This window comes from Vigna angularis, chromosome 10 (genome assembly GCF_016808095.1).
Source record: "Vigna angularis cultivar LongXiaoDou No.4 chromosome 10, ASM1680809v1, whole genome shotgun sequence".
Taxonomy (NCBI): Eukaryota; Viridiplantae; Streptophyta; class Magnoliopsida; order Fabales; family Fabaceae; genus Vigna; species Vigna angularis.
In genome coordinates, this window is record NC_068979.1 from 9,747,714 (window position 1) to 9,759,735 (window position 12,022).

At 31.6% G+C, this 12,022-nt stretch overlaps 2 protein-coding genes across 2 annotated transcripts; one reads left to right on the forward strand and one right to left on the reverse strand.

The window, feature by feature from the left end:
• Positions 1-2,259: 2,259 nt before the first annotated feature.
• LOC108336032 (uncharacterized zinc finger CCHC domain-containing protein At4g19190) lies at positions 2,260-7,009 on the forward strand. The gene is made up of 7 exons (XM_017572326.2): positions 2,260-2,588; positions 2,663-2,725; positions 2,808-2,956; positions 3,062-3,172; positions 4,513-4,714; positions 5,557-5,671; positions 5,763-7,009. The coding sequence occupies exons 1-7, from the start codon at positions 2,376-2,378 to the stop codon at positions 6,821-6,823; spliced, it is 1,914 nt and encodes a 637-aa protein (XP_017427815.1). The 5' UTR covers positions 2,260-2,375; the 3' UTR covers positions 6,824-7,009.
• Positions 7,010-8,963: 1,954 nt separating this feature from the next.
• Positions 8,964-10,908, reverse strand: LOC108335255 (upstream activation factor subunit spp27). Its single transcript, XM_017571234.2, has 2 exons — positions 10,474-10,908; positions 8,964-9,309 (listed from the first exon to the last, which is right to left on the reverse strand). The coding sequence occupies exons 1-2, from the start codon at positions 10,741-10,743 to the stop codon at positions 9,184-9,186; spliced, it is 396 nt and encodes a 131-aa protein (XP_017426723.1). The 5' UTR covers positions 10,744-10,908; the 3' UTR covers positions 8,964-9,183.
• Between the last annotated feature and the right edge of the window lie 1,114 nt (positions 10,909-12,022).

Consider the following 12,022-nt stretch of genomic DNA (forward strand, 5'->3'; position numbering starts at 1 on the left):
GAAAACATGAGGTAATATGAACTTCTTAGTTGAATGTGCAAAGGGAGTAGCAGTGGACCTTAGAGCAACCAGAATTAACAGATTTTACTAGACTTGAGGTAGGAGATCTAATCTTTGTGTAGGTTGTATGATTTCCTTGTGATATTCGTTCTGAAATATGCATTTATGATTTTGTTGAAGTTGTTATATGGCAGGATCATTTTTTACTTGTACCTTAGGGTGAACTTGTTGCCAATAAAAGCTTTACTATACTTTTTCTTCAAAAAAAAATTTCATGCTATTGATATGAATCTCACGCCTTTGATTGGAATAAAAAAAATGTGTTCGTTGAGTATAACTTTCTTGAACCATGACATTCTAAATTGTTTCAAAGAGAATAAAAGAGACATTTTATCTCTTAGTTTAGTATATTTTCCTCTTTAATTGATCCTGAAGAACTTGCAAGTGTTTTGTATAGTTTAGGAAAAATGTTGATTTTGAGAATTTAACTGCAGCTAGCTTAGAGGTCCAAAAATTACGAGTATGATGTCAAAAGAAAGTCGTGTGAGTATAGTTTCCAAAACAAAAAGAATCATCTCATTTGGAGTTACGTGGAAAAAGTTATGCATAAAACAATCAGTAAATGTCAAAATTGTCAGCATGTTTTCTTGAACGTGTTTTTGAACTTAATGTATATTGCTAGTTTGTAGAGTTCAATTTTGACAACTAGTTTTTTTGTCCTGTTTTTGCTAGATAAAAGTAGTGTACATGATATATTTTTCATATTTTGGTATTGTGTTTTTGTTATATTGCAGTGTATTATGCTTTAATCACCACTTAATTATTTTTGTGTGTATTTGTTTGTTTTTTTAGGAGGAACTCCAACCGTTTAGGAAAAAATATGTTTGTGATTGAATTTTTGACAATGTGCAAAGTCAATAAGTGCTACAAGATTGGATTCTTGAATAATGTTTTTTAATGGTTGATTTTGTTATAAATTTTTAATGTCGCCAATACTTTCATTCGTTTTACTTAACATAAATAAAACTCACAATCTAATTGCCTGCAATTTTGTTATTGAGCAAGACTTGCTCGTGACCTTTATGAGAAACAAAGGTTTGATGGAGATTATTATGTTTGGCCATAAGGATGAGATAATGTGCAAAGTTCTGATTTCTCAGTCACGTGACCTTTATGAGAAACAAAGGTTTGACAGAGATTATGATGTTTGGCCATAAGGATGAGATAACGTGCAAAGTTCTGATTTCTCAGTCACATAATTTCACAAAGTTTAGAAAAAGATGGAAAAATTTTTGCACTCAATATAAGTTTAAGGAAGGGAATATTCTGATATACGAAGTCGAAAAGAGATTGAAAACAACATATTATTATAATAGTCAATATCAATATGAACTAGAAACTTGATCACCATTTTATGTTGATGTACTTAAACCGTTAACTATTAATAAAAGTTATTTGATGAGTTTTTCCTCACACTTTCCTAAAAATGGTGGGATTTTAACGGCACATTATAAACCAAAATTGTCAAAAAGAAAAACATATTTGAGAAAAATATTTGAAAACCGTAAACATAGAATCTCTAATTTTGGACATTCCATATTATTTTATTTTTCTTTTAATTTCAGCCAATGTGGACCAATTACCGCTTAACACAAAGTTAAAATGTAAGTTAAAATATTTTAAGAAAGATGAGTCATAATATCATTATCCTAAAATATATTAGCATGCACCTATAAATAAATAATTTTAAGTATATTTTTATATGTTCCAGTTACAATATATAAATTTTAGGAGCAGTTTTCCTAACTACTTATACATTTAAGAAAAAAACAAAGAACATTCTTGTAAAAAAATATTTTTCTGATTTAAAGTTAGGAATAACTAATTAAAATATTAATATTTTAAATATTCATATTTTTAAATAATATAGAATGAAGCTATATTACATTATGTATAGTTATTATTGAAATGATTTTTTATAACTATTTGATGATGATTTAAAAACTGTTTTTTCACATAATTCATTACTAACTTTATCTTGATTGATATAAATTATTTTATTATTTTATCTTTAAGTTGTACAATTATTTTGCTTAATCCAATTAATCTATCTTTAATAAAAAAAAATCTATATTAAAATTCTAAAAATTATTTATTTTATAATTAAAAAAATTATAATATATACTATACACCTATGTTTCCACTGATTTATCTAAAAAACAATTTAAAGTCTAATTCAGTGACCTTTCAGGATTTAAAAAATTGACGAGGTTTTACAGTATTTTTTATTCATCATTTTGTTCCTTAGTTGAAGAAGGGTCAAACATAAACAGTGTTCCAGATAGAGAGGTGAAGAAGAATCGAGAATCTATGTGATGGAGGGGGAAGAAGGAGGAGGCATAAGGCTGAGCAAGCGAATCGCGAACGGAGAAGTTGATTACAAGACCAAATCCGGCACCGCATGGAGCCACTCCTATCTCAACCAGAAGCCATGGCATCCTCTCTCTTATCCCAACCAACGCCGCAAGTGGATCGCCGAACAAACCCACGCCAATCGCCAACGCCGCGTCGAAGAGGTTTCTCGCGAGGTAAGTTTTCTTTTATTCCTGCCATTCTACCGCAATTCGTCCTCCAATTAATTACTTTCTGTTTGCGATTCCAGTTCGCGCAGGAGCAGGAGTTTTTTCGCCAAACCGCTCTCATCTCCAAGAAGGAGAAAGAAAAGGTTCACATCGGATCCTCTCTCTTCGTGTTTCATAATTTCATTTTTTTTCGTGGCTTGTTATTGAAATTAGGGTTTTGTGTAGGTGGAGCTTATGCAAGCTGTTAGTTTCATGTACGTTCGTCCTCCAGGTTACAATGCCGAAAGCGCCAAAGCTGCGGAGATGAATGATGAGAAGAAACGAGAGGACATGGACAAGGGACCTCAGCACGATGATGGACCTTCCTCTTCAGTGTACCGCCTCCGTCGCTTGCTTTGTGTTAAATAGTAATGGAATTATTATGTCACTCGGTTTAAGTTATTGTATGATTGAATATACTCGTGTTTCTTGCCTCCCAGACCGCAGAGTACAAATTTGATTGAAGAGAAGAAAAAACCGAGGCCCAAGGATGTTTTTGGGCGGCCTCTTCCGACAGAAGAAGAATTCGAAGTTCTTAAAAATGCACCAAGGTATGTCAATTGTTCTTATTTTCTGTGGTTTGTGCGTTTGTATTATTGCCTTGCCTGGGTATGCATTGCTCTTCCTAGGATTGAAACCTTTGGTGTTGATGAATTTTTTTTATGCTCCGTATCTGATATGCGCTTATTTTTAAAATGATAGGATACAATCCGTGCATTTTGAAAAATATAGAATTTTTTAAAAAATATGATAAATATATGATTGCTATTGTGTGAATCTAATTAAAATCAAATTATTAAACATTTTCAAAATAAAAAAATTTAAATTATTGTCATTATAAAAATATTACAGTTTTATAGGTTAGATACTTTATTGATAAGAAGTATTCTAAAGTAATGGATAAGGACATGTGTCGGACATGAATACTTGATACAAATTGATGTACCGGTGCATCATAGGTTTTATGAGATATTAAAAGACTATCTGATGATGTGCCTATTTTAATTTGGTTGATTGCTTGATCTGTTGTCAATCAGAAGCATAATTGAGTCTTAGTTTCGGAAGTTATACTTTTTGACGCACGTGGAGATCAGGATTTTGTTGTCTCAATTATGGGTTAAAATTGGTCAAACAATTCTCAGAGTGAAACTTAAATTACTTATCATTAAACCACTTAGATAACTTGTTTGTTATTTTGTTGAGCAGGAGTCCAAAACATTTTAAAGTTGAAATAAGGATAACATGAAGTACAATATTTACCAATTTAGGCTCTAGACCAAGATGGATTCTATATTATGTCCAATGTTGGAACTTGAAAGTATAGAGTAGACTTATTGGTTTTTTCAAAGGTTTTTCTTTTTTGTTATTTCAGTACAAGCTAATGAAAATAGGGTTTTGAAAACTTGTGCAAACCACATTTCGTTGGTGTGCACCATCCTTTAGTGAACGTAACATTTAGGTTTGAAGTTTAAACTTATTGGAAGTCATAAATTCACTAGAGGGAACTATTCTTTCTTCCCCGTTTTAAGAAAAACTCTGGATGTTAACATCACAGTTTCAAACAATCACACAGCATTTCTTACTTGTCGGGTACAGGGAAATTTTTTTTCTGTAGTTGCTACGTCATGGATGTGAGGTACATGTTAAATTACCATATATGTGTTGAAAGTGACCGTAATCTGTAGTGTATCAAGTGCAGCCTAGATCAGTTTGTTGGTAATTGACAGATTGGTAAAACTCTTCTTATCTTTCATTATTGAATATGACAACCAAATTTCTAGTTATATATTTTGAAATGAAATGTATTCTTCACCTTTAGTTGCTGCTGTTTGATCCCATGAACTTTTGTCAACCTATTTAATTGTGCTTTTAGTAACTGAATGGTTTTTAGACTGGAAACAGGAGTTCCTGCCAGGGTGAAACCTTTTGCAGTTGAAGTTCGTAATGTAAAATGTTTAAGATGTGGGAACTATGGTCATCAAAGTGGTGATCGTGAATGTCCCTTGAAGGATGTTATAATGCCTAATGAGGAAAGCAGATTGAAAAGAGATGATCCCTTGAATGCTATCCTTGCTCACACAGATCCTACTGAGGTCAGTTGCTAATTTAATTGAACCATTGTTTTGAAGATTTTACAGTTCAGTCTTTAACTGGGAATGATTACATTTGTGTCAGTGGAGTATAGTTTCGTTAAACTTTTGTAATAATATTTTTGTTGACATTTATTAATTTGAACTGGAAGTAAATGTTCTTTGTATTCATTTATTTCCTCACTCTTTTAATAAATGATACTTTTTTATTCGGTTCAATTTCGCAGTACGAGGCTACTAAATTGCAATATACTTATCCTATCCTCATAGAATTAATACAACTTGTGCCATGGTAAAATTAACTACAAACTGATGTTCACATATGCTGAAAATGGCATGTGCAAAATTGTCATTTCTGCCTATCTTTATTTCAATCCCCTGTCTCTAATTAGTTTAAGATCTTCGGGAACATAAGTCCACTTGCAACCAATTGTTGAATATGTCGAGTCTCTGATGGGTGTATTTGGGTTAGCTAGTTTTACTTTTGTCAAAGATGAAAATGAAAATTTTCTAGTGAGATACTGTGGTGAAATAATAAAAACTAAGCATCCACATAAAAAGTTAGTTTAGAACATGGAAGGGAAAAAATCTCCCTCTTATAGACGAAGGGCAGAGAATATGAATTCAGGAAGAATTTGAAAACTCAACGTTAGCTGGACAATTTGAGATTTCCGCAGTCTTTTTAGAGTGCCTCTCACCAATGTCCTTTATTGTACGCTCAATTTTCTATTGGTTGCATTTTATGTGTTGTGCCAACTGATGATTGAAGATGTGTACTGTTTTTTATCTCCTAAAAGATGATAGAATGTTGACATATATTTTATCATGTTTGCCAACTGATGCAGCCCCTAAAATGGGAGCTCAAACAGAGGCCAGGAATCAGTCCTCCTCGTGGAGGTTTCAAACCAGATGATCCCAACCAGCAGATAGTTGCCGAGGACATATTTGATGAGTATGGAGGTATCTGCTAGCAACTTACTTTTGAACTTATTTGGTGATAAGTCTTGGATGTTTGTCTATAAGAAATCATAATTATTGTCTAATTTTTCAGGTTTTCTTGGTATGGATAATATACCCGAGTTATTAACCAACTTTTCTAAGAAACCAAAGAAGTCCAAAAGGAGTAAGCACAAAAGGCAGCAACAAATAAATTCAGATAGTGAAGCATCATCTGACGATGGAGAAAGGAGACGTAAGAAAAAAAAGGTTAAGGTAAAGAAAAAGAAGCAAGATCATGCAAGGTCAAGTTCATCTGAAACTTCGGTCTCTGAAGAAGGCCATAGAAGGAGCAGATACAAGAGTTTGCATTCGTCTGAAGATTCTGACAGTTACAAGAATTGTCAAAGTAGGTCTAAACAAGAGCGTTCCTTTTTGTCCAAAGGTTCTGAACGTCGTAGGCATGGTAGGAGTACACATGACAGAAGAAAGCATCCCTATTCGTCCGAAGATTCCGACAGTCAGACGGATGATCAAAGTAGAAAGAATGCACAAAAGCATGAGTGGAAATATACCAGAAAAAGTAAACATGACAGAAGAAAGTATACTGATTCATCAGAAGATTCTGACAGTCAGAGGGATGATCAAAGTAAAAAGAATGTACCAAAGCATGAGAGGAAAGATACAAAAAAAAGACCTCCATTTTCCAATGAGGATTCTGGTCCTGCATGTGATCATGCTGATAACAAGAGCAGGGATGTGATTTCTTATTCATCTGATTCCAGTCATCAAAGACAACCAAAGTTTAAACAGAGCAGCCATAAGCATTCATCAACCACCTATTCGGATTCTCAAAAGCATCAGAGAAATTTTGGTTTCGATCGCTACCAAGGAAATCAGAAGAGCGGAGCTGTGCAATCTTATTCACCTGAAGATTCTGATGGGGACAGAGATTATCAAAATAGAAGAATCAAACCAAGTTATAGGCCCAAGTATTCTGGACATCCCGAGAATGATATGGATAAAGAGAACAGAAAAAAGCGGTATTCATGGAACGAATCTATTGCCGATGGATTTCATAGAAGTAAAAGAGGTAGATATGAGCGTTCGTATTCATCCGATTATTCTGATCATCGTGAGAAACATCACGAGTCAAGAAGGAACTACAAGCGATGAATAGCAGCTCATTGTGACTGTCAGAAATTATTAGATCAGGCAGAGTAGGTCTTCGTAAGGGATGCCAAAATAGTAACACCAATGTCGTGGTTATGTTCACTGTGACCATATGTCTATTAAAGTATTTTTTTTATGTATTTACAGAGTAAGTGATTCTTGTGTGCTTTCCACATCACTTTCGATTAACAGTTGGCCTCCCTTTATTCATTTCCTTCTTTATTGAAGAAAGTCTTTTATTTTGCTCATCCATATCACTTTTAAAGCAAGTACTTTTTATATTGAGAAAACTGAAATTTTGACATAACGGATATCTATAGTTATATATAATGAAGAATTTTCTTTTTTAATATGTTTTTCAAATTTATTTATTAAATAGAAATAGTTAAATTAAAATAATTATATTATTAATTTTACGATTATTCTAAATTTAATCATTTTTTAAAATTTAACCATTTTTTAATTATAAAATTATTTGTAAAATAAATAAAAGGTTTTACAAAAGGTTATAAAAATTATTTATATTTATTTTCATAATCTATACTATCATATAAAAAGGATTCATTATTTTGGTCCACGTGTTTTTAATTTTACCTTTCAAATGATTTCCTCTAAACTTAACTATTTTCTTATTTAACTGGTTTTTTAATTTAATTATTTTCTAAATTAATAAATAATAAAAATTATATATAATTCAATTATAAAAATTATTTATATCTATTGTTATAATTATAATATTATTTTTTTGTTATCACGTGTTTTGACTGGTACATGTATAACGAGTTTAATATATTAATATAATAAATTAAAGTGAATTTATGCCCATTTAATATATATTTGTTACTATGATTCTAAAGAAAACTATTTATGAAACTTATTGTATATAATGATTTGAGATTAAAGAATAAAATAAAAGATATTTTATACTGATAATGAATAAAATGCTAATAATTTTATAATTGAAACATGTTTAAGCTCATTGGCTGTGAATGAAAAATATGTGAAATTTTAATTAGGTTTCAATTTATGTTTCTAATTTCATTCTATCCAATCTAATTGTATTAAAGTATACCTTAATTTGGTGATCTAACATTATTTCATTAAAGCTTAAGCTGTTTTGATCTTTATACTTGATGTGTATATAAGTAATTCTGAAAATAATCCATGATCACATGTGATAGCTGATTGATAATAGTGATTTTAAGTTCAAATTGATAGAGAACTTGGCTTACAAGATTAAGAGAAGCAATAATGACTTCTTTTTCAGGAGATACAATATTGACTTATAGTATATAATATAAATTAACTTCTCAAAGACTTCCTCCATCATAAACAATTTAATCAGCAATTCGATAAATGATCAAATGCTAAATATAAACACCAGTCAACAATAAGTGGCCATATTATCTGCAACTAACATGTTATGTTGAACTCATTATTTTATTTATTAATATATGAAAAATATTGATGTACACCCAATATATTTCTCTGTCTGATATATGCTTAAAAAAATAAAAATTATATATTTTTAGGATATATATATATATATATATATATATATATATATATATATATATATATATATATATATATATATATATATATATATAAGAGATGGAATGTATAGACCTGATTGTACTTAATATAAATAGTATATAGTAACAATTCCGTATTAAAAAATATCAACAATACCAAGTTACAGAAATTAATTCACAAGCTCTATAATGTGCAATGAATAAAATAGCCAAATACAACAAAGAGAAATTGGCATTAGGCTCCCTTTCCTTTAATAATTTATGTTTTTAATTTATGATACACAATAGTGAAAGTAAAAGGAAAATACTGAATCAGTGTAGTTTATATGGATTAACATGAATCCACAGTTAATTCGTGAATATCAGTCACCTCGGATTCATGTGATGCAAATACTTGGTCAGTCACATGATGTGCCTGTTTGGTTGGGCATTCACTACTGTGAACGTGCGTCATCTTTGAAGCAAAAAGTACTTGCTTCGTCACTTATAAAATTTTATGTTTTGATTTGTTAGAAAACAGAGATCCTTAATTCACATCCAAAATGTCATGACGATAGCGAATAACTGAATGTAAGATTCTAAAATAACAATGCTGAATGACACGTGACTTGGAAAAATCATGCACATATCTAAAATATACTTAAGCCCGAGCAACGCGAAAGCAGTTAGTGGACAAAATAACACCACTTTCAAAACCCCCCAGTCCGATACCACAAATTTCCATGTTTCTTAGCAGCTGGTCACAAACCATGTTAATTAAAAACCAAATAACCTATTTAATATACTGGAACAAGTTCCCATCATTAAGTGTACCTTCAAAGCTGAATATCAGCCTGATTTCCCGAAATGACTAGACAGCAACGTAGCAATCTCTGTGAACCCAACCTTATCCTTCCCAGCAAAAATAGTCTTCAGCTTTGCATCACAAAAGACCTCCCTCTTATTTGAAGGATTCTGCAAAAGGGTAGCTCTGTCATGCATTGTAAAGACAGACAACACTGAATAGACAAAATATATTATCCTACTTCAATGTGTGCGTTTGGACTTCAGCTGGAGTTAACAACAAAACAACTCCCTGTAACTTTTTATTCAAATCGGGTTGGAGATTAATTTTGCTTTTAACTGGATGTGAAGAAAATCATCATACATATCTGTACGATTGTTCAATTGAAGATGAAAGCTGGTTTGGGTTTCCCAACTGAAATCCAAACGCACCCTATAAATAATACCACGAATACTTCCACTTATTTGGTAACAGAAAGAAAAAAAAAATACATAATACAAAAATGATGGGAAACATACAGCAGAAAGATGCCAGCATAAAAGAAGGATAAAGCCAACAAGATCAAGAATGCCATTAGCAACTCAGACCACAAATAGACTTAGGAAGTATTAAATATAAGGATCAGACAGAAACTCCAGAAACCAGCTCATAAATAATCATAAACTATCCCCCTCCCGAAACCAATTATCACCAAATATTAACTAATCTATAACCCTCTTAATACAAACAATTACGCCCCTATTTTAGTCCCTGCAGTCATATGCGTCTTACTATAGTCCCTCCTTGAATTTACAACATTTTCACTCTATTTTAGTCCCAACTTTGTACAAATAGTTTTCCCTTTGCAAAATCCCTTTCGGTGCAATACGGGCTGTAAAAAATCAAGCTAAAAAGGACTAAAATGAAAGACTTTCTCGAAAGCAACTAAAGCGAAGGCTTTATGAAATCTGAGACCAAATGACTACCTCATTCAATTCCAATAAATAGAACAACGGTTTACGCAAAACAAAGCACATCAGAGCCACGACTCTAAAACCTAAGAGACAAAAGGCAAACCATTTCTAGCCTCATTGAATCACCAATGCTAGTAATCTCACTTAAGAAGCACGAACAAAATCAAAATTTATTATACCAAACATAATAACCAACACTCGCTATAGCAGTCACTATAAGCGATAATCTAACACATGATAAGCACTAAAACAATCTCTAAGTCCCAAATACGTTTCATTTTTCTACAGTGGAAAATAGCCTCTTCCTAGAACTTAAAAATGAGCTGAAAAACTATGATCACATAGAGAAATAGCAGCATTGAGCGAGAACGGAAACAAGACCTGAAGATTCTGCTGCTTGATGTACTCCCACACTTTTTTAACCGCGGCGGTTCGTGACACTTCAGAAGCGCCGACGAAGTTGCCGAGCTCGGAAGAGACCGGAACCGGCTTCTGTATGCCGGTGTTGGCTCTAGCCATAGATGTCTTCTTCCCCGCGGGTTTTGCAGCTGCTCCGCCTGATGGAGAAGCTTTTACCTTGGCCGCGTTCTTCGCTGCCGCCTCCATGAATGCCCTGCCAGCGGTCGCACCGAAAACCCTAGTTAGCGCCATATTTGCTCTGCGAAAAAACCTTACTCTGGAATTACGAAACCCTAGAGCGTCAGTGAGAGGGTTTAAGCTTTTGGGTTCCCTCCTCCTCGATGATCCCACGGAACTTTTCGATTGCTACGAGTGCGTACATTTAGTAGTGACGTGGCGGATTTTTATTTGGTAACATTCTAAAGAGAGCTCGTAGAGGATTTTTATTGGGTAAGAACCGCCTACAGTTATGTATAAAACTCAAATATTACAATGCTTCCCTTCCTTTCATTTTTGAGTTTCCTTTCCCTTCCTTATTGAGTTTTTCTTTTGTCTCGTAAATATTACTTTTAAGTTTTCTTTTCTTTTCCTTTCGTTTCATTTGTGGTAAAAAAATAGAGTGATGTCAACTGAAATTACAATAATATGCTTATAACAGTGACACGTGTGTGCCACAATGAAAAAAAAAAGTAAATGATAAATTTAGGACAACTTTTACTTGTGAGAAAAGCGAAAAAAAAACTCTTAGACAAAGGTAATTTGACGCTTTTAGCCTTGTTTTATTTCATATCTGTGCTTAGGTTGAAACAGAATCGAATTGATGAAATTTTATGGATTGGAATTTAGCTAATGTTTGACAACTTTCAAAACTTTTTCAAATGAATCATATTATTGTTTTATTTTTATTTTATTTTAATTATTGTGGTTTAATTATGTTTTGAATCTTATTTTATTGTACTTTGTATGTGTGATATAATCTATCATCATCAAATTCTTACATCAATTTTGTATATTTTTTAAGTTTTTCAGATGTTTCAACTTTGCTTCATATACTTTGACAATTATTTCAATTTAGATTTATTTGATTTTATGAAAAATCATGATTAAAATTTTATTTTAAATTAATTTCATGGACTAAGATCATTTATTTAACTAACCACGCATTTTATTTCTATGGCAATTTTAACTACTCGTATTTTATAACTTTTTGAATTCATGTTATTGTTTCATTTTATCAACTTTCATTTTCAACCATCTTATTTAAATTTCATCAATTAAAATACAATCTTTTAACAAATCCCTCACAATTTAATTTTAATTAATCACATTTTAATTTAAAACATTTTCATCAATTAAAGTTAAAAATTTATTTTATTTAAACTAATCACTCACTTATTTCAACTTAATTTCCACCATCACAATATATTTCAATTTAATTTCATTAATTAATTTTTTTTAAATAATAACTTACATTTTATTTCAATATGATTTAAACTAATTATATTTTATTTTAAATTAATTTTAATCATAA